This window comes from Sebastes umbrosus, chromosome 5 (genome assembly GCF_015220745.1).
Source record: "Sebastes umbrosus isolate fSebUmb1 chromosome 5, fSebUmb1.pri, whole genome shotgun sequence".
Lineage (NCBI taxonomy): Eukaryota > Metazoa > Chordata > Actinopteri > Perciformes > Sebastidae > Sebastes > Sebastes umbrosus.
The window spans coordinates 27,856,910-27,884,586 of record NC_051273.1 but is presented as its reverse complement, the minus strand read 5'-3'; the positions used below and the strand labels follow the sequence as shown (position 1 = coordinate 27,884,586).

Sequence of the window (27,677 nt, the reverse complement as noted above, 5' to 3'; positions counted from 1 at the left end):
ATAACTCTATTCATAACTCATCTTGACAGGGATGTCCTCATCATAAAAAAATCTTTGATTACGACTCTGTATAAGGGCACTTGGATATCTATAAGGAAGTTAGTACGTCCACCATTTCTTCTCCACTACGTGTTCATGTCTGTCTGGTAAACCTGGTGTTCTGTAGTACCATCCACGACCACCAAACGTCTCACCTGAACCTGCACAGGATGACCATGGCCGTGGTGAGGGAGACCAACGATGTGCTGTAGCCCACAGTGTACAGAGCCTTCACTGACACATAGTACATGTCCTGAGATGGAAACATAAGCACAACCAAAAAACTGAACAAACAGCAGTGTGCTTTTTTATATAAAATGTCTCATTGAAACCGTGACTCTCACACAGCTGCAGACAGTGATATACTAACCGGTTGAGTGGTGTTCACCTCGTCACCCAGGCAGGCATCGATGTAATGAGGGAAGGTCTCTGTCCAGCCAAACTCAGTGCAGTTACGACTCACCGTCCCCACCTCTGTGGACACAACGCACTTTATTTGATTATGGCAAACACAGACTTATTTCTAAAGTGAAATCAGGAAGAGAAGCAGACCCTCTAACATTCGTTATTTCAGTGAGAGCTGGAAGTTAACCACCTCCAATATCACACACATATATTTACATTCTTTGCATATTTACTCTAATATTACCGATGCAGTAGGAAGCCATTAGTTTGAAATGTGCATACTACAACGACAGAATGGATATCTCACACACAAACACACACTGTATTTGTGAGGACACTCGTTGACATAATACATTCTAGCTCCTAACCATGACCTTAGCCAAAACCTAATTCTTACCTAAGCACCTAAGCGGGGACCAAAGAAATATCTCCACTTTGTCCTGTCCTCATTTCACACATAAACACACACAACACACACACAGACATTTGAATGTGTGATTCTCTGGTTTACTAAATCTGCAGCTCACTGAAACGGCATCAGAATTTCACATTTGAGCACCTGAATATTTGAAATTAAACGGTAAAATCTCCACACTTCAACAAGACACGTAAACAGGGAGCCTAAAAAAAAAGAATTAGAGCTATTATTAAATGGGAAGTCCTTAGTAACTGACCAAAGTCTTCTTCACTTATGAACTGAGAGAAGAGTTCAGGACAGTTGACTTCGACCACCTCACCGATCCTGGCGGGCTGCCAACACGTCAGATTGTCCCAAAACCACGGACAGCCTGCGGACACAACAAGTGGACAAATACAGCACACAACAGTGAGTGTTTCATAAAGAGACATATGTTCATTTTGGGGAGAAAAAAGGCCCAACTGCAACTCATTTATCATTACTTCAAAGTCACAGATCCTTGAAACTCTCATATGGTGGCTGAATTGTCAGCTCCCATGCCAGCAGCCATTACGAACAAATATCTTTTCTTTTTAATTCAAATCTCATTTTTGAAGTAAACACATTCAATAATTCTATTTGTTACTTCCTTCCTGCTGATACAGCCTGTGCCTCTTTTTATTTGATGCTGCGGCTTTTTAATTAAAATACAATTTTAGAAAAGCATCTGAAAGAGAGAAAGCTCAAGATAACAGAGAAAAGATATTAGAGGAAACACTTAATGCATTTTATGAGAGATGACTAGTCATTGTAATTAGGCATGGGACAATATGAAAATTTCATTTCACGATTATTCTGGCCAAAATAATTGCAATTCACGATGTTATCCCAATAATCATCAAAATATGCTTAAAACTCATTAAATTGCTCTAAAACATATAGGAATCACTTTACCTTACATTTTGCTTAGAAACTTGTCACTATACTAAAATTTCTCTTCTAACATTTTTGATTGTTATTAAAAGATAAATAGCGTTGTCTGTGTCAACTTGCTGTTAGAGAGAAGAGAGAGAAGAAAGTGCAGCTGGTACCCGTTTATCTATACTGCGGAAAATGAGTATTGAAACTGTTTCAAATATTCAATATCAATATGTATTGATACTTGAAACAAATCTTTTTATTGCATCACAGATAAGATGCATATCTTTTTTTAGTGAGCATCCCTTTCAGTGAAAAACAATCAAACAATATTAGACAAGGTAATCATAAATCATAAGGGCCCCCTGCATAAATAAAGGATAAATTAAAAAACTAAATAGCAACATTGTGTGAGTCTGTTCTCTTACATGACAATTCCTGTGTTGTTGTTTTAAATCAGGCTCTATTTTTCTCTTCTCTACCATGATAATGAGCTAGACAGCTTTTTGTCACTTACAGTATGTGACAATATTCACAATTATCCTGATACTGGAAATTCACCACAACAAATTTATCGTGAGTGTTTTTTATCGCAATCTCAGATAAAATCCTATACTGTCCCATCCCTGGTTGTAATACATGTTTTGTAGCTGAATCCCAAATTTAGAAATCGGTCTAGATAAGACACGATCATGGAGGTATTGGAACAATCGTGCATACAGCAATGCAGAAACCGAAAGAAGACTTTCCAAATTCATTGTGTGATTTAGTTAACCAGCTCTGCCTTGTAGCAAATAGGCCACCTACCAAGTACATGTAACTACAACACAAATAACATCTTTAAAAAGATGGTGCTAGTTTGATGTGCAGAAATAACACAACCAGTCCAGTTGGTGGAAGGCTGTACTTTTCAAACAGCCATCCTCGTACACTGTCAGAGGACAAGAGAACTGTACATGAAATTGTGTTTTGTCACCTGAAAGCTTCCTTAGATGCAGACTGACAGTTTTAGAGTATGTGATAAACTCACTGGCAAGCATTTATAGGCTAAATCACATTTATAGACGATCACATTTGTATTATACAATTTTTACTTCTGTACTCTTTGGGACTGGAAAAATCAATGTCCTGAGATTTTTTTAACTGTGTTTAAAAATCCTAAATCATAAACTTTCGTAGCACACCTACGAAAAGTAATGTAATATAATTCGTATATATACAGTATATTTATCCATCCATCCATCTGCAACCGCTTATCCCGTTAGGAGTCGCAGGGGGGGCGGGGGAGGGGGCTGGAGACGATCCCAGCCGACATTGGACAGGTCGCCAGTCCATCGCAGGGCTGACACATAGAGACAGACAACCATTCACCCATTCACACTCACATTCACACCTACGGGCAATTTAGAGTCAACAATTAAATCAAACTGCATGTCTTTGGACTGTGGGAGGAAACCGGAGTACCCGGAGAAAACCCACGCTATCACGGGGAGAACATGCAAACTCCACACAGAAGGGCCCCAAACCGGATTCGAACCTGCGACCCTATGACTATGAAGAGCAACAAACGCAGTGTAGGGAGGAGGTCGGGTTGGAAAGGTGGGTCAAACAAACACCAGATTTCGCCCAGGAGATCGATGTTACCCCGTGTGAAAGTCAATTTTGATTTATTTGTCACATGACTTCCGTACCGCAACACCAATTCAATAGTTGTTTTAGTCCAAACCACAATCTTTTCCTAAACTTAACTTAGTAGTTTTGTTGCCCTAAACCTAACCAAGTTGTTTCCTGTGAAGACAGAAGTTTATTTTGAAAAGACTGTATGCATGTAACAAGCGAAAATTGACACGTGTTGCTGGACATTCGCAGGAAAACACACAAAAAAATGAGGAAACACTTTTTGTAAGATGTCATATGTTTCAAATGACAAATGACATCCCCATGCAGTAGAGGGGTCATTTTATGCCTTGTAGCTCTGTCTTCAGAGGGCCTCTCCAAACCAAAAGAGGCTTCTAAACGATGTTAAGAAGGAGAATTGGCACAAAGCCTCTCACACTCACTCTTCCCTTCAACCATCATATAATCAGCCAGAGAGACGCCTGTCACTCACTGTCTCACTCATCAACTCTAATTTTAAGGATCATCATCATGAGATGTTGCCAATTACAGCCTCGGCCCCTCCCCCACTCTGGAGGGAAACACAAGAATTAATTTGCTTTGCTGAATTTCTCTGTTGGCCCTAAACACACACACACACACACACACACACACACACACACACAGGCAAACGGTCACGTCTTTCTAATGATCTCTCTTCGCAGACAAGCAGGTTAGAGTCAGCCACAATTTGTAGAATTATCTCCCGCTCATTAGTATGCCGACCCTGAAGATATTCTCTGTTTTTAATCTGTTTATTCTATTTTTAAATTTAATTAGCCTGTGTTGAAAACTGTTACATCGACAAAATAGTGGTTAGCACGAGGGGGAAGGGATTAAAGGTTACAGAAAACACATGCACTCGCAAAAAAACTACCGAATTCTGGATCGTTCCCAGGATCATCCGAGGCCATCATTTCCATGCATTTCTCCTGCTCCCTCTTGATCACACAGTTAGTGGGCACCTCTTGGCTCGAAACCTGGAAAACAACATGAACACACACACACATATAGAGAGAAAGAGAGAGTCAAGTGGCTGAAGATTACATCAGAGGGGAAGGACCCAAAGGTAAAGTGGAAGAGGCTGCTTCATTAGCTTCACCATGCGGTTCACATAACAGTGTGGGAGAGGTCTTAGTTCTGGGATCTGTTTAAACACTCAACCAATTAAACAAACCAGTTCAGAGCTGTTGGCACTCTCCCCATGCTAACTGACCCAGAGGACGCGCTGAAAACAAGGCAGAAAAAGCTTTTCAGACGTGCACTTTTCACACTGGACCGTGCCAGGCATTACTCCCATCTGTTAAGCACTGCCGACAGATACACAGAGGTGACTGTTTAAACTTGTAGCTCTCCTGTGGCTTCAACACAATCGAGATCAGCTGGAGTCCAAGAGCTACGACTCCAAAACACGCAGGTCACGTCCAGAGACGCCTCCTTCACAGCCCCCCTTCTGGCAACTGCACAATGCTGGGCTGACGTTGGAACCGAGGAGGATGGGAGGGGGGGGCGGTGATGGAGGGGCTAAGAAGACGATCTAGTGTGTCTGTGCTGGCGTCAGTCCGGGAGACGCCGCGTCACGGCTTTATGAGGTGTAGCAGAGGAGCAGTTGGACATTTATCCGCTGACGTCAACAGCACTCGCTTGGGAGTCATGCACTGAAGATTTAGCAGAGTAATAGAGACGCAGTTGGTTTCGGGGGGCACTGTGTGGAACAAGTGTACGTCGACACACTCTCTGTTTCCACGGATCTGCTGGATGATTTATGTGCTGCGCTCTCTAGCAACAGCACCGCGTCTGCAGTGGTACAGTTCAATTGAATGCCCTGGCAGTAAAAGCCCAGATGGTTGGATTGAAGACATTCTCTGGATCTGTTATGTGAATGTTGTGGATGTTATTCCATCTCAAATCATTAAGTAGATATTGTAGACACAGGTTAGTCATATTATTTTGTATTTTGTGGTGTATGTTTCTGCAGAGACCCTGCAGCCCTCCACCTGTATTTTCTCTTTTCTTCTTATTTTGCTTTACTCTGGATGCTGCTGGCCGTCTGCAAACAGCCTTTATGCTCCATGTGGGGGTGTAATCCCCAGTCAATAACAGCACACAAGGTTTGCACCCCGTTCAGGTGGTTAAATACCGCCGCTTTGTCACGCCCATCGGCTTCTCATACGGAGGCACAAGCATTATACATCGATGGGCCCCTAAAGTCCCCCTTTAGATGCTTTGTGGCCGTATTTGACGGATGAGAACATCGTTTGTTACATCGCTGTGAGTTCCCCTGTTCCTCTGTCTCTCTTCTACGGTATGCAGTGGCTGCTGTGTGCTGCTATCGTTGTGTCAGTTTGACCGAGGCACACACACCAGGCAGAGAAGACAGCCTGCCTTTCGGCTGCATTCATTCAAAATCCGGCAGCTCGGCACCTTCCCGCAGGGCTGTGCGGAGGCGTTCGGAGTTAGTTGTGTGTTTTATTTGTGCTTTAGAACATAACCACTGTTAAACAATCAAAAAATAACATTTTATTTCTCTGGTTTGCTGCTTTGTTCGTACTATCGGCGCTCTCTCTCTCCATTCATTCTATAGCTCACTCGACCACCGCTGCTCTCTCCCTCCTGCTAATTGAGCTGAGGAGGAGGGGTCAACTTTGAATGCCATGTGATTACAAACACCAACTGACAACTATATACCTTTTATTATACCTTTAAAGTATATAACTAATATACTAATCAACATTTTTATATCAACGGATCAAATGACTACTGTATGTGCAGGACTCATGGATGTATTAAGAGAACTGGATACAGCTTTGGAGGCGGGCGCCCGTTCATTCCTATGAAAATTGCTCAGTGGCGTATGGATCTTCCGGCAATCTTCCGCATCCATTGGGCCCATAGAGCAGGCGCCGCCTCCCAGCCCTCGCTCCAGCCGTGGTCTGGGGTTCATTCAAATGAACGGAGGAAGGGCAATAACTCTGGATTCGGCTATTAGTGCATTTTACAACTTTTAGGACCTAATGATTTAAATAACGGCTATTCAAGTGTTCGTACTGGGAAGTTGATTTACCTCAAATATTATCCGCTGATTTGACGAGACTACCTAAAAACTTGGTATTTTACCCAGATGGGCGCGGTTTTGCAGCACGTAGCAGTGCACGCATCGGCGAGCTCCGTGACCAGCCCATGCTCCGAGAGCATGTTCATGAGTTATAGGTTAGTTGTGTACAAATAATGTAGGTTACTACTTTTAATTTGAGTTGTGCGTGCGAGTGAGTCAAATAAAATCAGTGTGATCGGACAGTAACGTTAATCTCTGCTCTTTGGATTAACGTTTCATAGATCTATTCCTGGGTGCCCTCATCTCTGATAAACTCCATTGTACACTCCTCGTCCAGCACCAAAAAGGCAGACAGAAAAAGTTAGCGACTAGCTGGTGAAGAAAGTGAAACATCTACCAGCAGAAGAGCTGGATCATTTTCTAAGCAGTTGGTTGAAACCTCAACGGAGCTAAAAGGAGAGTCAATGTTGGACTTTTGCCAGAAACACATCTCCAAATGAATGTTAATGTTGCCTCATATCTGCTGTATGTGGAAGTAGTCAAATGCTTGCTAACGCTTGCTAACAAGCTGTTCTGCTGCACCCAATTGGCCAAAACACATAAATTAATACTGATGTCATGAATAATACATTTTGCATTCAGTTTATTTGCAGTTGAAGTTTACTTGAATAGCAGCTGGTTTATTTCTACAAACTTCCCTGGATCAGTCTGTCAGTGTTAAGTGTAAAGTCCGACTTCAAATTACAGTGCTGTGCAATACCAGTGCATTTAAGAATCCATAGACCAGACGCTGCTGATAACAGACATTTTGTGAATTTTTTTGAGGTTGCTTTTTGTGCATTTACCAACAGATCGGACAGAATGTGGAAATTGCAATCAACGTTTTATTACCACAATATCTGCAGGAGGCAACTGAGGTACATTAAACGCTAGGAAAGTAAACACTTGGTTAAAAGGTCCAACACATGTGTTTTCACTCAATCCACCTGATTAGACCTCTGCTCAGGTTAATGTCGGGTGGAGCTGTGCTGAAAAAGGGTGCTCCATGTGCCAGTAAACTGTCCTGCCTTAACAGGTACAACAAATGTACTAAGAGAAGGTCTAATCAGGTAAAATAATTGGAAACGGCTGTGGAAGAATCTGGGGCTTTCAGGGTAAAGAAACATTTGGGTCATGGTTATAAAGTGCATTGACAGATCATATGATTTGACAGATGTCCTGCTGATCATGTCTGAGTTTTTTATTTTTGAGATTTAACACCAACTAAACAAAGCTGAGCACATTGATATAGGTATTCAAAATATCAACACTGACTTGCAGCATGAGATGTGATTTAGACCTTGAAGTGTTTTTATCCTCCCTTTTCACTGCTTTATGTTCATTCTTTGGCACTGAATGCTGCCTGTGAACATCAATCGTTAATGCAGATTAAAGTGCATATGAACTGCATTTGTAGGGTTGCTGAACTGATGGGTGGGAGCAGCATGAAAGTCAGACACACTGTGTGAGTCTTGGAAAGTTTAAAGAACGGTTTCTGTGTTTATGTCTCTGCTGTTTAATCTCCTGGGACTAATTATATCGTATCTTTCTGCCCTAAATCACTTCACGATATCTAATTAGGTCAAATTGTGTACAGCTTCAAACTACATGTACATGGCTGATATGATAGTTAAAACTAATCCACCTGCTTAACTACACTATATCATGCTTAGTGTTTATTGCTACTTTAATATAATGCAATGTTGGATGTTAAAAGGACTGTTTGTAACTTTTTAAGCGTATAAATGTACCGGGTCGGGACACATGCGCACTTGCATATGCGCTGAAGTCACTGCTCCTCTGCCTGCACACCTTCACTCAGACAGCGCACGCGTTCTCGCTCAGCTCGCTCCACCTCTACACGTCAACACGCGCACACTCCACACTGCAGAAGAGTTAGTTTAGCTCTGAGAATATCTAGTGAATGTACAGTGGACGTTTGTGCAGAAATAACTGCTGCAGCTCCTCCAGACCAACAGAGGTTCTCCGTGTTTTGTGAAGTGACGGGGCTCCGCAGAGAGAAACGTTATCGTCTCGTTACCGACCGGGTGTCTCCCCTGCAGGCGCAGTCGGGAGACACCGGCACCCGGTCGGGGAGGCGATAACGTGTCTCGCTGTGGAGCTCTGCCACCGACCCGTAGAGGGAAACACCGGAGGCTGAGCAGGAAAAGCCAGCATTGATTCATGGAGAGACCTTTGCCTGGTCAGCTAACATTACTGCCAAGCAGGTGAAATATAGAGTGATATTGTGGTTTTAGATGCCCTGTGTCGCCTCACTGTGTTGAGCGATGTTCGTTCATGTCTATTTAGAGCGAGCAAGCGCGATCCCGACGCTGACTTTCATTGACTTAACGGCCACGGGTGTCGCTGTTAACAAGCATTTCTGAAAGTTACAAATAGTCCCTTTAACATCAATGTGATTGATTTGTTTTGGGTGAACTGCAACTACAATATTAACCACAAAACTACAAACATTCCCAGTGTCTCTTAGAGTCCATCCCATTTGTGATAAACCCCACATTTCTGTGCATATACAGTACAACCCTGACTGAGAAAATTATTTGTGTATTAGCTTTTGAAGCAAAAATAAATTAACAGCTTTCTAGTGAGGTTTTGGTTAAGTATTCAAAAAGTGTTCACAATGATCTGTCACTAAAGCATGGTAGTAGCCTAAACCTTGGTATTCAGGACGCAAACCCCCGTCTCCAGTCGATGGATGGATGGATAATGATAATTATTAGGAGACATAATTGGGATTTGTTCGTAAATTTACCCGTAACCGAAGAACGGAACAAAACCAGGCCTACATGTAATACACATTCCTTTAAGGTAGGGTTGGTAGTGTTGTTCAAATAATTTTTTTGTTATATTTATTGAAATTCTCATTACATCCCGACAGCAATCAATAAATCAAATGCTCTGACAGAAAAAAAGAAAAACAGGAATAAACACGTGTATTCATTTAATTTGCCCTGAATTTGGCCCGAATGAAATAATAGAACGGCCTACCTGCCTGCCTGCGTATTCTCTGCCCGTGCACTAATTGCGCGTTATCGGAGTCTTCCACAAGCTGCTAGCTTGACAGCTGTTGACTGACAATAGCCATGTTTGTTGTTCATTATGATCATTGTGTGGGATTGGCTTTGACTGTCAATGTTGCCGACTTGCTGGCTTTCTTGCTAGATTGATGGACTTTTGGAGCGAATGCTGCTAGCTACTTTAATTGGAAATGAGTTGTTAACACTGGGCTGGGTTTTTCAGTTGGATCATTTTTAAAATCTAGTGTACTCTTGCTAGTTTCTCAAGATTGCCAACCCTTGCTTTAACACATCAACAAATATTACTTTGTATTTTGAAATTGATTTAGTGAAGATTAAACCTCTTCTCTCAGCTGTTCCAACAACAAACTTCAAATTTGGAGAAAAGAAATTGGAAAGCAAAATCCACAAGGGCTTAAACCATGACAATAATTTCATTTAAGTGCTTCGCCGTTAAAAGAGAATGTTCAGTCTAAAACTTAGCTGGTGTTATGAGTACCAGGCGTACTGACAGAGGACTGACCAGGGACCATTAAATTCTGCCTACACAGAGCATATGTTGAGTCATCAGCCAGACGATCTCTTGATATCTGGGAAAACTCTGTGTATGTGTTTTGGCAGAAATTCCACTTTTACAAAAACATGTGCTACAGTTTTAATGTGACTGTTTAAATGATTTAAAGGCTGTAAGCGTAACCTTTTTCCTCCCAAAGTCTCTAATGACCAATGTCCAACTTTAAGGTTTCACATAAAATTCACACACGTATTGATAACCATTATCAACCCAAACATCTGTACTCAACATAAATACGCTCAGTTTGACTCACCGGAGAGCACAAAACATAACTCACCCGCCAGATTACTCTTTAGAGTATGTCACTTTCATACACTCTGTCCATCTGTCCAGCTCTCTGTTTCTATCTCTTTCTCTCTTAACCCCTTAACAGCCCACTGGCAGGCCCAGCTGATATTCTGTCCTTCAGAGGTTGTTGAGGGCTGAGTGTTAAAGCTAGAGTAAAGATATCATGGAATCATACGAAACTAGAAAGCCTAAAGAATCCATTGGTACCAACCATGTCATGCTAGCTTGCCGGGAAGATCGCTAAATAACGAATTTACGCAAAATTTTGGCGAGGAAAAACTGGCATGGCGATCTTCAAAGGGGTCCCTTGACCTCTGACCTCAAGATATGTGAGTGAAAATGGGTTCTATGGGTACCCACAAGTCTCCCCTTTACAGACATGCCCACTTTATGATAATCATATGCAGTTTTTTGAACTCAGTATAAATGTGTGATTTTCGCCTATTCTAAAATGGTGTATATATTGTATATATATATATATGTATATTTCTGCATACTGGGATCCCTAAACAGTCTGCGAATTGCATAAATTGACTGGAAAGCTGAGACTATTCATGTGTGATGATGTTATTCCCAATGGTAGCCATTTCATTGTAGTGAGACCATTTTTTTTAAACGTGACTTCACTGTATAAAATGACCTGCGGTGACCTCTAGGATAATCACAGCCTCGTGAAACTGCACAACCACAAACTACAGACCTAGAGCATTCAGAGGATGGATGGCTTTCATAGGTATATTGACAATAAGGGGCAGTTGAGCAGTTTCCAGAACAGAAGTACTCGCCATCCAATCGCTGAAAAATACAATTCTTACAGAACATCTCAAAATGTCATACCTTTTTAAAACCAAATCACAGCATGGCTTTTTCTGAGGTGATCCTCAAGGTCTTGGTCTCTTAATGTGGTATTTTGGAAGGATTATTGATCATTTTAATCAATTCTCGAATGGTAAAAAAAAATTGTTACATTTAGCACCGAATCTTTTTAATAAATGGTATCGACCCAAAAATTGCTGCAACAATTTATGAGACATAATAGAGCATGGGGATGACCATCACAAACATATATCATCATGTTCTACGCTCTACACTTTCACAATTTATTTTTATTGATTCATTTATTCATTAATTTTTATATCTTATTAATGACTCAAACAACTTTACATACAGTCCTGAGCTTCCTCTCACACCTCGCACCTGTTTCATACAACTTGCTGTCGTCCACCATCTTCTCTAACGCTCATCTCTCAGTTTCTCAGACAACACTTCAGCTCAAGGGTGGTGACTCACATTTAACGACGGTAATTAAAGATTGCTTTCCTCACAGCTTTTCATGAAGAGGAAGAGGAGAGGATGTATCGCGGACCTTCTCCTTCCTCACACATCTAACAGACAGGATTGTTGTTGAATAAATGATGAATAAATGATGAGAATGCATCGTTCCTGCCACACACCGATCAATGAATTATTAATGCAGACACTCCATGTGGTCACCTCAAGTATGTGAACAACTGCACGAGTGCACGAGAACCAGGCCCCAACACCTGTTTGCTGAATTTATTCATGTAAAGCTCCACCTGTTGCTGAGTCGGTTTTGCATGTGGATCGTCACACAGAAACTGAAGGTAGATTAGACATTTTATCCTTTTAAAGGTACAAAAAAAGAATAAGGAAGAGCAATTTAAATCAGCTTACCAAGGGTAAGAGGAGGAGGAGGGCGAGGGTCAGCGGGCTGATGTTAGCAGCAGTCATTTTGTGTTTCTCAGTTTCCTCTAAACATCAAGCTCTGACAGCCGGACAGACGAACACAACAGGACTTCAGCTCACCTTCGGATCTGAAAAACACAAGAGTGTTGGTCATTAAGAAACAGGTTGTTCACATTTTTTCTACATTAGATCTCACCAGGACACATATACATTACATTACAGAGAATCTTTCATATACGCTCTCTTTAAGTGTTTATATATATCTCTGTTGATCAGATCCAAACCGGACAGCACACAATTTTAACAATAGAAAATGTTTGGAAAATCTCCAATTGGATCTGGATTTTCTTCAAAGTAAATATGTGATGCATGTAACCAATCTATTTAAACAATCTAATAAACATTATAGTAATAAAACAATCACAGGTTTCACCCAGAAGACCACCGTTGGTGTCCTGTGTGAAACCAAAAGTAAACATTGACTTTATGATTCTTACGTAGTGTTACTTAAGAACGGTTGTTATTTATTCACGCTAGTTACATTGTTACGTTAATATTTTAACACAAAGCATGATGTTTTTCTAACCTTAACCAAGTAGTTTTGTTGTGTAACCTAACCAATCATTTTACAACATTGACCACGTGGCATTGTGCATTTCTGCAAGTGTGATACGAGGCTGATATGAAACGTATTTAATGAAACATATTTTTGGTCGACATTCAATGTATCCTGTTGTTCGCAGAAACATACACTGACAAAATGTTTTCTGACTACTGGGTTGGAACATTACTGGATCAGAACCAGGTCTCTATATTTCTCTATAAGAGTCCGTCAGTACTTAGCTTCTAACTAAATCTGCGCGGTTTGGAGTTTAGGTTTTAACTCCTATGCTTCTACTTAGAGCTATAAGCCTTAATTTACTGTTTGCTGATCGCTTTCAGTTGTATCAGAGCTGTTTTAAATTGCTTCTGATGTAAACCAAACAGTGGTGCTATTCTTCAATAAAAATTGGTCAACACAACAAATGGACATATTTGGCAGGTGGTATTACGTGGTGGTGGCACGGAATGTGTGTGTGGCAATAAAACTACATTGTTAAGATAAACATTTTATCGTCAGGTTTAGTCAATAAAACTACGTCGTTAGGTTAAACAATTTAACATTATGTTTAGGCAACAAAACTACGTCGTAAGGTTAAACAATTTAATGTTTGGTTTAGTCAACAAAACTATGTACTTAGGTTAAACAATTTAACGTTACGTTTAGTCAACAAAACTGCATTGATTGGTGTAGGAAAGAAAACATCATGGTTTGGGTTAGAAGAACAGCGTTTGTTGCATAACTTCTTACGTAGCCTACGTAATTTAAATTAACTCAACGTCGACTTGTTGTTTCACATGGGACACGAACACCGGTCTCCTGGGGGGAAAATCCTGTTATTGTTGTATTCGTATTTCTGTTGAACCTGGGAATTTGTGTGTCCACCACGAAAAAAGATCCTAATTGATTTTCCCATGGCATTTTTTCCGTGGTGCTGGCATATAATTTTAAGACATTGCATGCCACCACCACGTAATCAGTCAATCAAGAGGTCATGGTTTTTTGTGAGATCAGGCTGGGAAAAACACGGCCACCATGCCAGGTCTTGGTTGCTTAAGCGACAACATTACTCTGGACATTCTTCTAAATGTCTTATTTTAATCACAGAAAAATTTAATGTTATTTTCCCATTAGGTAAGAGCACTAGTTCATGAGAAGAAAAGTTGAAAATGTTAAAAAAGCATGCCCTATCTCACAGTGTTTGGAAAACCTTTAAAAATTCCTGGATCAAAACTAAAAACGAATCCCTTGTTGCTCGGCCCCTCAGGCTATACTGTATCTTTTTTTGAGGTATCCTGCTAATTATCCATTAGTCAGACAAACTCAACTAAACTTGTTTAGCTGATTGACAACTTTTATAATCAGTAAGCCATTTTTTTCAAGCAAAAAAACCCAACATTGCCTTGTTCCAGCTTGTCAAACATGAGGACTTGCTGCTTTTCTTTGTCTTATTTAATAGTAAACTGAATATCTTTGCATTTTGGACACCTGGATGGATTGTAACACGTCATCTTGTTTTTTTTTGGAGATTATGATTTAAAAAACTGAGATATTTTTGATCCACTTTTTTTGACATTTCATAGACCAAACCTGCAGATAATGAAACTAATTAGTAACAGCCATACTTACGTCACTGTGACCTTTTCACTCTTTGACCAGCATGCTGAAGAGTTACAGAAGGATGTGTGCTGCATTGAATTTATACTGAAATGCAGTTTGAAAACACTCCATCAATGCCTTTTACCCAATTTTCACTCACAACTACTGCAAGCAGCTATTACAGAGATATTGTCAGCCTATCAAATGACTGGCTTTTCAATATATGTGAACACGAGCATGTCAAGTTGCATGTCTAAATGGAGCCCATGTGCATGTATCAGTGTGCCCTCATGGATGCAGCCTGACTCTGCGGGCCCGGAGGGTTCGCATGAGTAAAGCCAAGTAGCAGGACTGAGCAGTCGGGCCTCGTCCCACAGGGAGAGCTTGGCAGCTTGGCAATCCTACTTCACCAAAAAACCCTGCCAGCAGCGAGCCCCTCCTCCTGCCGTTGTCAGGAGCAACAGCTGAGAGAGCTGCTGAGTTTGGATCTGAACTGAACCACGTGGACCTGGAACCTCCTTCTGCTCCGTCTTCTGCTCTACTGTAAATAGATTCCCTTCGATTTCATAATGTACTTCAGCGTCAGTGCTAACGAACATTATACCTTCATGAAAACTATAGGCTCAACCCAAGTTTCACTGTATTTCAGTAGAAACAACCACATTTCTACATGCAAACTGAGCCCATTTGATTTGAGTCCTGCATGCTGAATATCAATGCATTACAGCCCCACACAAACAGAAGCTTCATTCATATTTTTGATAGATTGAGTCACATAAGGACACACACACACACACACAAAAACAGCAGAAAAATAACAAAACAAGACGCAACATGAATGGCAGTCTGCGGCTTTGCCAAGATGCTGATGCTCTTCCATAGAAAAGCTTTCATGGTGAGTGCTCGAGCACAAACTACCATTAATTAATTTCTGAAGGAAAAAAAACACACTTGCATGTTACGTGTTTGTGTGTGTGTGTGTGTGTGTGTGTGTGTGTGTGCGTGCGTGCGTGCGTGCGTGTGTGTGTGTGTGTTTAGAGAAAGAGAAGAAAAGCAAAAGCTAAACTATAAGTGAAGCACTTTCCATGGAATTGGAAATCAAAGTGGAAAGATTGCATCTTCAGTGGTAACCTCACACTGCACTACAAAACATCCAAACGTTAAAATCAACACTCATTTTTAGATAATCTCTGTAATTTATATCAGTTTTTTTCTCTGCAACGCACTCTTGAGCCAAGAGCGTTGGCTCGAGAACTGATAGCCAACGCACTTGTGTTTGAACCCTTAATGTACAGTCACATTAGCCTTCCATTCAACACAATTGCCCCACATTCTGCCCCGAAAAAGGATCTGAAGTTAGTGTCCAACGCGGGTGATAAAATAAATACTGAGCAGCGCGATTACATATGTAAACTGTCCATGAGAGCGATGCTGCAGTTTGTATGGGAGCGTCAAAACAGGGAGATGGCGCAACGCTAGTATAATGACTTGTCCATTTTCAAACACAATGCATCAGTGTTTCTACTGGCCAAATCTGCAGATCAGAGTTGAGCAACGGTGAATTCTGACCTGAGAGTCTAGTGGAGACAGCCATGAAATCGCACTGAAGCAAGAATATAAACTGTTTTTCCTACAATGCCATTTTTTTTTCAATAAAAGAAGGAGCTTATGAATTAAATTAGAAACTATCTGATCAAAGAATAAGTAAACTAAGACAGCAGGTGGGATGAATATTGATTGTGAAATTGCCAAAACACATGCTGACAAAGGGCGTCTTGCCCAAAAACGTGGACTGCTGTCGTAGTTTCTGTTTTAAATTATCTACATTAAGGATCCATCAATCTGTCTTCTCTTTTAAATAATGAGTTGAGCGTGTTGTATCTTAATTTCAAAGAATAAGTAAACAAGATTACACACCATTAATGTTTGATAGTCAGCCCCATTTGTCAGTGATTCAGGCTTCAATTAAAGTGAATGAGAGATGGAGCGTATTTTTGCAGAGATCGGTGCTAGTGTCACCAAACTCCAAACCAACTAGTGTGAACAAACACCTCCCACACTTGACCACCTGTGTGCGAATCCATCAAATGCAATTAACTTCCGCTTCCACTGTTGTTGCTTTACAGGCTCACATTGATACAGATTAAAGCAAAAGACATATGATCTGATTAGAGTGTTATTAATACGCGCAAAGGGTAGGATTTCCTAAAAAACAACGTATAAACTCATATAAAAAATGATCCCTCTCAGTCATCAAGTATGACCCACTAGAAGTGCGTGTCTGCATTTTCTTACTTTTTTTGTGTTCGGGACATTTGTGGGTGTCAACCTCTATGAAAACGTAGCGACCAGGTGCCAGAAAGAAAGCATCCAAGAGGAAGCTATGAAAATGGCGGACACGGCGCCAAAAAAACGTAAATATAGCGGGGCAAAATGCCAAAAGGACAAAGCTTGTTCCAAAACAAGAGTGAATCTGGGGTGGTCTTTCACCAGCTGGCGAGCACCGTAACCCTAACCGTGAACAGGGGGCGTGTTGTTGAGCCGGGGAGGAGGAGCCAACTTTGAATGTTGTGTTTACAAACCGACAAATCCGACTCATTGTGCCTTTATCCGAGCTCTGGGGCCCCATGACCCCATAGGCCCAAACGTCTCAGGTTCACTGCACATCAGTTGGTTTTGGTAATTTAATCAAAGTAAATAAGCACAACTTAAGTAAGGTCTTACTTTATTAGCTCACATTGTGGTCCTGTCATTTATAGTAGCCCTGTGTCGAAATCTGTTTTTAGACCGTTATCATTTTCATTTATATTGTGCTCCCATGATGAATATTCCTAAAGTTGTGCTAGGCCAAATTTAGAGTAAATCAGGCACTAAATGTAAGAGTGGTTGCATTGCAAAAAGCATTTTTTTTTTAATCAAACTCCTTTTCTTTAATTTTCAATTACATTCAATAAACATTGATAAGTTCCCAGATTTTCTATTTGTTTTTTAAATAAACATTATGAAAAAACACACACACATATTGTGTTGTCCAAAACTCTGTAACTGTGAAAACTCTCTCGCAAAGGATCCGCAACCAACAATAATCAGCTCCTTTTAAAATCTTTTTTTTTACAACATTTTGAGCCAAATGTTTTTTTTTTCATCAGGCACAAAGGGAATCAGAGACAACTCAGGGATGTGTCATTAAGGAAATAGAGTTAGTTCCACCCACATGTGGTTACAACCAAAAGGACAAGGTCTCACCTCCTGTGTATATACACAGTACATCCTCATCAGTGTGTTCACGTTACATACAGTAACTTAGATGGCAGTTGGCATGAGCTTGGAGAAGCAGACATGAGTAGCCCACCGGCACGGAAGCTAAGCAATGTACTGCTGTGTGGACGCCAAATTAGTTCAGATCCGAAAGTCACATAATAACACAAACAAACTAACCGATAGACCAGCAACTCCCGTGTTCGGCAAAATAAAATGACTGTTTTTGTGAATGGAGTCTCGTCTGGTGGCTTTGAAGACAGCGATACCAGTTCCCCGTCGGAAAGGGCCGTCTGACGGCGAGGTAAAGTGGTGAAAATATTCTAAATATAGTGCACACTTAAACTGATATTGATTTTTTAGGTGGTGACTGATACCTCACCGTCAGACAGCCCTTTCCGACGGGGAAATTAAGCAGTTATATCACTCACTTCAAAGCCACCAGACTACAATCACAAAAACAGTAATTTGATGTCACAGACCTGTATACGTGCATACAACCCCACTTTAAAAATGTAACATACCCTTTCAGTTATTTCCAATCTGAGCACAGCTAACCTTGACTCAGCTGGTGCTGGCGTTCACGTTATTCTTATCATTATTGATTAGCTTCGATTAGCTTACTTTGGTAACTTACATCACCGTTTTTTGCAACGGCTGAGTGGGCGTTTCCGTTTGAAAAAAAAAAAGAACAGAACGCAGATGAACCTGCCTTTTAAAAAACTTCAGAAAGTAAGTGTGTGTGTGTGTGTGTGCGTGTGTGTGTGTGTGTGTGTGCGTGTGTGTGTGTGTGTGTGTGTGTGTGTGTGTGTGTGTGTGTGTGTGTGTTTGCGTGTGTGTGTTTGCGTGTGTGCTGCAGCTGCTCAGGACTCTCCTCCCTGAGCTGTAATCAGCGGCTTAATGAGTCTCAGCGGCTTTCATGTTCAACACTGTCAGCCAGAGTGTGTGTAACGTTTGGTGCTCCGTCTAAAGAGCACACAGATAATTACAGAAACACACATATACACACACAAGCATGTTCAATCTCCAAACACACATTTTACACACTGGGCTTTACTTTAGTTTTATGATAGCACTAATAAATACTCGGCGCCAAGTTGCACCCAAGAGGAGAGAAGATAAACAAAGAGGGAAATAAAAAAGTTTTAAAAAAGCACGAGGCTGGGAGATGAAGAGGAAGAGCAGCTTCCTTGAGAATGTGTGTGGGCGTTCGCGTTAAGAGAAACAATTCCTCACGGGAGAAGAGGAATTATTTCTCTCAGGAATAAGCGGGGGAAAGACAGATCACTCACCTATAACGCTGCGGCGCTGGCGAGAGAAAAGCTTTGAAAACTCGGTGATGAGAAGCATCATTAGAGAGAAAAGAAACGAAAGATGGAGGGAGAAAGAAAGAGGGAGACACCTTGATGTGTGTCTCCGTGTTTGTTTTTGGTGGGACACTGGGAGCCGTTTTGTCCCTCAGGATGTTCAGGCTTCAACAGCTGCTGTGGCCTGGAGCATAAAGGCATGCACCGGCTTATCCCCCGCCAATCACTAACAGACCCTCGACCCCAAACTCTTCTCCTCTTTCTACCTCTAATCTATACATCAACACTGCCTGCTTCTTTCTTCAGAAACGTGAAGTGAACAGAAGAAATTCTTCTCTGTGCTGCTTCAAGAATCATCATCTAATGTGATAATGCGGCACTGGACTGTCTAATTCCCAGTGAATAGTGTAGTGAAAAGTCACTCACGTCTCGGGCTCTATATTTAGCCCAAGGAATTATGGGAGGAATTAATATACACAGACATGACTTAGTCTTCATTATTTTGGGGAGGGAGAGGGAGGTGCACTTATTACAGAGAGACAGAGAGAGAGAGAGTATGGAAACTGTCCTGGTTTCTCGCCTCCATTATGTCCCGTTTTTCCCACAATTCACCGGGGTACTGCGTAGTCATGGGACTGAGGCAAAGATATTTTGTAACAGAAATAAAGGATTAGCTAAAATAACAATCACATATCATCCTCCAAGACTCACATACCAGATTCCCTCCAAAATCAACCAGGAATTAGTATTTACTCAAGTAAGTAAAGATTTGATGTACTGGCAGGGGACTTGCAGCCCAATCATACAGCAGTTCGTGAAATAATCACAAAATGTAATGTATTGATTTATATACATAGACACAAATTTATTTATTTTTTTGTGATGGTCTGCTAAATCAATATGAATGTAATCCACCTAATTGTGACTGCAATCTTTTCCTAAGCCTAACTCAGTAGTTTGTTACCTAAGCCTAACCAAGTCAATCTTTTCCTAAGCCTATCTAAGTAGTTTGTTGCCTAAGCCTAAACAAGTTGATATTTTCCTAAACCTAACTAAGTAGGTTGTTGCCTAAGCCTAACCAAGTCGATCTTTTCCTAAACCTAACTAAGTAGTTTGTTGCCTAAACATAACCAAGTTGATTTATTTATTTATTTTGAAAAGACCAGAGCAGAAATTGACACGTGCATGGACATTCATAGGAAAACACATGAAAAATACATTGTTGAAAGTCGTGCTGAGCATCACAAAAAAAAAAGGGAAATTCCTGTCAGCTATAGTACACAAATCAAATAGATTAAATTTCATGATTATTTCACAAAACTGACATAAAACTGTGTTGGAACTTGTGTAAGAGCCTGATAAACACAGTCAGTTTGGTAATGTTTGATGTTCTTGATCATTTTGATCAGTTAATAACGTACAGGTAACCTCATTGAAGTTCATACAATGGTTTTATGTATGTTTGATGATTGAATTATTAGACAATTATCCCCAAATTAGGACTCTATTTAGGATTATGCTAAACTAAATACTGTGATAATTATTTATTGACGTCCAGCGGCAAACCTGTCTCATAGTAGAAGTTTTTATACTAGTAATTTGCTGCAGCAAATATGTTTTCATAGAAATATAATGCCATGTGGATTCATGTTTTTTAATAACATGATGAGGAAACACTGCTAATTAACATGTCTGCCAAGTTGCAAAATGTTGATACTTAACGTATCTGTTAACGTTTCTTCAGTGGCAACACATTTCATTTTTTTTCCTACACTACGAGCTCGTTCTAAAGCATGAAAGCTAACTGTTTACACTTATCTTTACTCACAGCTCTGGGTTAAGCTTGGGGAAAGACCATGGTCATTGATTAAATAGTGGAAAAAGTAAATAGTGATTTGCAGCATACTTTCTGAACATTTAACCATTTAACATTGTGTTGCTTTAAAGGTGCTAAATTCCATGAGGGATTGCCTCCACACAGCTCTCAACATGGCAACGGCTGACCGTTAATGAGGCTCAATACTTTTCTAATAAATAGTGCCTGTGTCCTCTCCTCACAACACAAACACCAAATTTGATGTTGACAGTAGAAGGTTAACTGTTGTGGCTAGACCTGTTCCGTGACCAACATATAATGTTAGCAATGTCATATCAGCTACATCACCATCTTCCTCGTATCCCAGCTGTTGGGCGATCTAAAGTCACACATTGTCCTTTATTTGATCATGTTTAGAAGGGAGACTACAATCTGAGAAACTCTTGCGAGATGGTCAAGGTTAGGCATTGACCTCAAATAGTTAAGGTTAGGCATTGATCTTGAATAGTGAAAGTTAGGCATTGATCTTGAATAGTTAAGGTTAGGCATTGATCTTGGATAGTTAAGGTTAGGCATTGACCTCAAATAGTTAAAGTTAGGCATTGATCTTAAATAGTGAAAGTTAGGCATTGATCTTGAATAGTTAAGGTTAGGCATTGATCTTGGATAGTTAAGGTTAGGCATTGATCTTAAATAGTTAAGGTTAGGCATTGATCTTAAATAGTGAAAGTTAGGCATTTATCTTGAATAGTTAAGGTTAGGCATTGATCTTGAATAGTTAAGGTTAGGTATTGATCTTGAATAGTTAAGGTTAGGCATTGATCTTAAATAGTTAAGGTTAGGCATTGATCTTAAATAGTTAAGGTTAGGCATTGATCTTAAATAGTGAAAGTTAGGCATTGATCTTGAATAGTTAAGGTTAGGCATTGATCTTGAATAGTTAAGGTTAGGCATTGATCTTGGATAGTTAAGGTTAGGCATTGATCTTGAATAGTTAAGGTTAGGCATTGATCTTGGATAGTTAAGGTTAGGCATTGATCTTGGATAGTTAAGGTTAGGCATTGATCTTGAATAGTTAAGGTTAGGCATTGATCTTGAATAGTTAAGGTTAGGCATTGATCTTGAATAGTGAAAGTTAGGCATTGATCTTGAATAGTGAAAGTTAGGCATTGATCTTGAATGGTTAAGGTTAGGCATTGATCTTGAATGGTTAAGGTTAGGCATTGATCTTAAATAGTTAAGGTTAGGCATTGATCTTAAATAGTGAAAGTTAGGCATTGATCTTAAATAGTTAAGGTTAGGCATTGATCTTGAATGGTTAAGGTTAGGCATTGATCTTAAATAGTTAAGGTTAGGCATTGATCTTAAATAGTGAAAGTTAGGCATTGATCTTGAATAGTTAAGGTATCAACAGAACTTTAAAGAAACCTTAATTACATTTTTCCCTTCTTTGTGAGTATGTTGGATTAAATTGAATGTAACAATTCAGAACTAAAACCTTTATCAGCAGGCTGAGAGGCCTTGGAAATTGGAATATGACAAAACAGCCACTTCAGTATTTCCATTTTGGTAGACTTTCTGCTTTTACTCCAACTAGAGACAGAAAGTGTTCACACTATTTTGAGCACATTTTACTGCTAATACTTAATTAGTTTTACCTGCATTTGATATTAACATTTAATATGTGATCGGTGGAACATTCAATCATTTATTTTACTGTTTAGTGTGCTCTGACAAAAGACTGTATATCTCCTGGCAGGTGGCAGGCTGACAAAGGTGATTAAGCTCAGACATCTACAGTAGTGAATATTGGACTTATACTCATCAGGTGGACACAAACACCCCAGTGGGATAATAATGTTGCCCTGTGTCTGCTGGGTGTGGAAGAAGGCAACTTGCTTACATGTTAGCATGTCAATAAATAATGTGGTGTCTGTGTATCTTTTGTTTGACAGTTTTCTGCCCAAGGCCAAATATTGATTCATGCAGATTTAAGTAAACATTTGAATGTAAGACTTTCACTCAGTGTGGTATTTGTGCTTTTAGAAGTATCTGCATACATCTTCCATCGCTGCAGCTAACTGATGCATGGTGGCAAAAACAAGTGCAAGTAAAGACTCTTGGACAGAGGAGCATATATCACATGCAGAGCAGGTATGACACAGAAAAGGAGCAGAAGCAGGGCGTGTGTGACAGAGCTGTGCAGCTGAAGAAGCTTCAGGCGGAGTCCCGTGACTGCTCTGGTTCCCAACATGACCCAGTGAGCAGTGAGACAGCGTCGTCTCCTGCATGGCTGCACCACGCTGCTAACCACCAGCACCAACCGACCGGATGATCTCTTTAGAGCCGACTGCCTGCTGACCATCCAGACTGTCAAAGTCAAGGATCAAGCGTAGCAGGGACTTTCTAATGGAAACTGGATTTCAATGTAAATATATGCAAAAAAAAAAAATTTAATTTTGTTTGATTTTGGGACACGTTCAACATTTAGACACCGGATTAACAATGTATGCCCTTTTCCTACTGCACTCTTCCGCTAAACCATGGTTACGATAATGTCCATTTCCACTTTGCAACCGTGCTGACCAGCAATATTGTTGCTCTGAGTGTGGGCAAAACTGTGAGCTCCCATCAACATGTCTGGTCAGGCAGGCGACAAGAGAGAAAGCACCTTTTTTAAGGTTAGGTCTTTATTGGAAACTGAAGCTCCTCAGTAACAAACACGTTACTGGGTTAGAGTTTCTGTTCATCTAACAGTCATAAGGATTTATTGTTTTATAAAACTGGTGCAAATGCGCATGGTGACTATTGGCAGTAGCGCAATCCTGGCAAAGTAAAAAAGAGAGGACAAATGCATAATTAGATCAATGAATCTGTGAACTATAATAACGGCCATTAGATTGTTTTTATTGCAAAACATTAGGACTTATGAAATCAGGGAAACCACAGGTGTAATTATCAACATTAATAATGGCTCTGTTCCATTGAAGTGTCCCAGTAGTCCGGTCGCATCCTTCCTAGGCTACACTGAACACCTTGTAATAATTGATTAATTTACTTATTTATTTTTTACATTATTATAATTATAATTATTATTATTATTATTATTATTATTATTATTATTATTATTGTTTTGGGGGGTTCTATTATTGCTATTTACTTTTATCTTTTCTTTATTATTATTATTATTATTACTATTTATGTTGTCATTGAACATACTTATCAACATTATTACAATCACCATTTATTTATATACTTGTTTATTTATTTATTTCTCTCTCCATCTCCTATTTTCCCTCCTTCCCCTTGGACATACCTGCACATGCCTCTGGTCACACTCATTCACATATGAATATATGACACACAACACACTTTCATACACACACATAAACACAAACACGTACAATACTCCCACTAACAAAAACAACACAAAATCTCTACCATATCCATATCATAACAACTGTTTCATACGTTTTACGTTAATGTCTGTATATATCGTGTTTCACCTTTTTCTGTGTAATTTGTCACCTGTTTGTATTATGTCACACTGAGAAAATAAGAACACCTTTTTTTTTTTTTTTTAAGTGTCCCATTAAGCCATGCCTGGATGCACAGTACCAGTGCCCTGGAACTGGTACAATTTAAATGGAATGCAGCCATTATTAATGTTATAAAATGACACCTGTGCTTTTCCTGCTATGACAGAAATGAGCACACACGGTGATTAAATGAACCGGAGGGGAGATGCTGCGGATACTTTGCACCGCGACCCCCTACGACACAAGGAGAAAAAAACTACTTAGTTAGGTTTAGGTAAAGATCGCGGTTTGGGTTAAAATAACTCCGGAAGTGCTGTAACTTAAGTACGGAAGTTACGTGACGAATAAATCTACTTTGGCTTATGGTTTCATGCAGGACATGAACACCAGTCTCCTGGGCGGGGTTTTTGTGACCCACCCATCCATCCCGACCTCCACCCTACGCGGCATTCACAGCATTTTGTACTTCCCGGTTCGCTGATATATGGGCTGGTATATATAATGTGCAGCCTTTCGCATCAGCATCCATAACTGGATCTCCTTGATGTGACTAAATGACACTCATGCGTGATACTGGGTGTGTTACAAGGCTGCCGTGCTGAGACTGGGCCCGACGCCTAAATGTCCTCTCCTCCCTCACTTTCTCCCTCCTCTGCTGCTCAGGCCAGCCAACACAACAAGGCTAATTGGGCCATTTAAAATGTCAGCGTCACAGAGATCTCAGATAGCTCTTCCCTTAAACTTGTGCACTAACGCTGCAAATGTTTTTGTACCCAAGATTTTTAGCAGCAACATCTTACATAATGACGTATTTTGGACATGTTTATCTACTAAAAGTCAAGCAAATCTAAACAGGATTCTCCGGTTTGCCTCGTGTGCTGAGCCAGACGTGAACGGCAAACACAGTGTTGTCTTTGTTTTGTGTTTTTCATAAACCTGCTCAGATATTTAAACAGCTCTCACAGATGCTCAGATCTCATCGCCCGTTCTTTTTACAAAACCCATAGCACCTGTTTGGCCTCGAATCTGGATTCGAGGGCGGATGTGCCACTCATTCATCACTCTTTATGAATGAAGCTGCAGCTGAGCATTCAGAGACGTAAACAAATAGCTCAACATGATGCCTTGTTTTTATCAATCAATCTGCAGCAGAGATGTACCGAAGAACATGCAGGAAGAAGTAGACACAAACACTATATTTGGCCAGACATGAACATTAAACATTAAGTAGTGAGAGGCTCTGAGAGGAAGCTCACCTCTGTCAAACAGAGCAGATAACTGAGCTGTGATTGGAAGGCTTTAACCCTCCACACCGTCCAAACAGGAGCATCAGAGAAGAGAAAGCAGCAATTGGGATTCAGTGACAGTAGGATGCATTACAAGGTCACTCACAGCTTTCACCCAAAGGCCTGGATTGCATACATCTCGAGGAATACAGGAGTCCAAATACTACATCCCTTTAATATAAAAAAGGGACATTATTGTTGGGTGATTGAATTCCTGCAAAAGCCAATATGTTACAGGCCTGCAGTGCTGTTATAATGCATGCATTCTTGTATGATAGCATATACACAGGAAACTGGTATAGCTCCATCAAAGCACAATGTATCACTCTAGCATTATGTGTGTCCTTGCTTTACACTTCATTATTATTCAGTAACCGCCCAAACAGACTTCAGAGCCTCCTCATGCATATGGACTACACACATATTTGTCAATATGTTGTGGAGAGCTTGTTGTGGATATCAACGTGCTGTTTTCCCCATACATACAATGCATTTCTGTAATCTCATATTTGATGTTATCCGTTTTTGCAGTAATTGTGCAAAACGGCGCGCTGTGAGCCGACACATGCCGCAAGATCGCCGGCATGCGTATTATACCAAAACACCCTTCACGTCCACACACACGAACGTGATCTTCAATTCGAGATAATGCAATTCTAATTCATGCATTTTTGCCAAATCTTACCATTGTGTCGATATTATTCTCCAAAATGCAGCTCCGTGGATCCTCCGCGGCTGATGAGGAGAGGCTGTCCTCGCAGGGGACAAATCAGCCCTCACAGGACAAGAAGGTACAAGAGAGTCTCCAGTGGCCCCAGGCAACACTATACCTCCACCCGACAGGCAGCTTGCACTGAAATGCGTTTGAGAGTTTGTTTTTTTTGCAGGAAAATTCATTCAGATTTCCTCCCAGTGTCCCGATAAAGGGTTGAATGATCACTGGAGATGTTGCGAGCAATTGTGCAGCCCTGCGGATGGCTGCTCGCTTCGCCTCCACAGAAGAATGCACCGCGCATTTCAACTAACTCTCTCTCTCTCCCCCCCCCCTCTCTCTCTCTCTCTCTCTCTCTCTACTCTCCTCTCTCTCTCTCTCTCTCTACTCTCCTCTCTCTCTCTCTCTCTCTACTCTCCTCTCTCTCTCTCTCTCTCTCTCTCTCTCTCTCTCTCTCTCTCTCTACTCTCCTCTCTCTCTCTCTCTCTCTCTCTCTCTCTACTCTCCTCTCTCTCTCTCTCTCTCTACTCTCCTCTCTCTCTCTCTCTCTCTCTCTACTCTCCTCTCTCTCTCTACTCTCCTCTCTCTCTCTCTCTCTCTCTCTCTCTCTCTACTCTCCTCTCTCTCTCTCTCTCTCTACTCTCCTCTCTCTCTCTCTCTCTCTACTCTCCTCTCTCTCTCTACTCTCCTCTCTCTCTCTCTCTCTCTCTCTCTACTCTCCTCTCTCTCTCTACTCTCCTCTCTCTCTCTCTCTCTCTACTCTCCTCTATCTCTCTCTCTCTCTCTCTCTCCCCCCCTCTCTCTCTCTCTACTCTCCTCTCTCTCTCCCTCTCTCTCTACTCTCCTCTCTCTCTCTACTCTCCTCTCTCTCTCTCTCTCTCTCTCTCTCTCTTTCTCTCTCCTCTCCTCTCTCTCTCTCTCCTCTCTCTCTCTACTCTCCTCTCTCTCTCTCTCCCTCTCTCTCTACTCTCCTCTCTCTCTCTCTCTCTCTCTCTCTCTCTTTCTCTCTCCTCTCCTCTCTCTCTCTCTCCTCTCTCTCTCTACTCTCCTCTCTCTCTCTCTCTCTCTCTCTCTCCTCACCTCTCTCTCTCTCACCTATCTCTCTCTCTCGCTCCTCTCTCTCTCTCTCTTTCTCTCTCCCCTCCTCTCTCTCTCCTCTCCTCTCTCTCTCCCCCCTCTCTCTCTCTCTCTCTCTCTCTCTCTCTTTCTCTCTCCTCTCCTCTCTCTCTCCTCTCCTCTCTCTCCTCACCTCTCTCCTCTCTCTCCTCACCTCTCTCCTCTCTCTCTCTCTCTCTCCTCTCTCTCTCTCTTCTCTCCCAGTCTCTCTCTCTCTCTCTCTCTCTCTCTCTCTCCTCTCCTCTCCTCTCCTCTCTCTCTCTCTCCTCTCTCTCTTTCTCTCTCTCCCTTTTCTCTTCTCTTCTCCTCTCTCTCTCTCTGTCTCTC

At 41.0% G+C, this 27,677-nt stretch overlaps 1 protein-coding gene across 1 annotated transcript in view; it reads right to left on the bottom strand.

Moving 5' to 3' along the window:
• adcyap1r1b (adenylate cyclase activating polypeptide 1b (pituitary) receptor type I) overlaps positions 1 to 26,575 on the bottom strand; it is a 31,035-nt gene extending 4,460 nt beyond the window's left edge. The window contains exons 1-6 of the mRNA XM_037770067.1: positions 26,208 to 26,575; positions 12,105 to 12,244; positions 4,293 to 4,395; positions 1,119 to 1,232; positions 410 to 513; positions 195 to 292 (exon numbers count right to left, since the gene is read on the bottom strand). Of these exons, the coding sequence (XP_037625995.1) occupies positions 195 to 292; positions 410 to 513; positions 1,119 to 1,232; positions 4,293 to 4,395; positions 12,105 to 12,161 (476 nt within the window). The 5' untranslated portion in view covers positions 12,162 to 12,244; positions 26,208 to 26,575. The remainder of the gene's footprint in view (positions 1 to 194; positions 293 to 409; positions 514 to 1,118; positions 1,233 to 4,292; positions 4,396 to 12,104; positions 12,245 to 26,207) is intronic.
• Between the last annotated feature and the right edge of the window lie 1,102 nt (positions 26,576 to 27,677).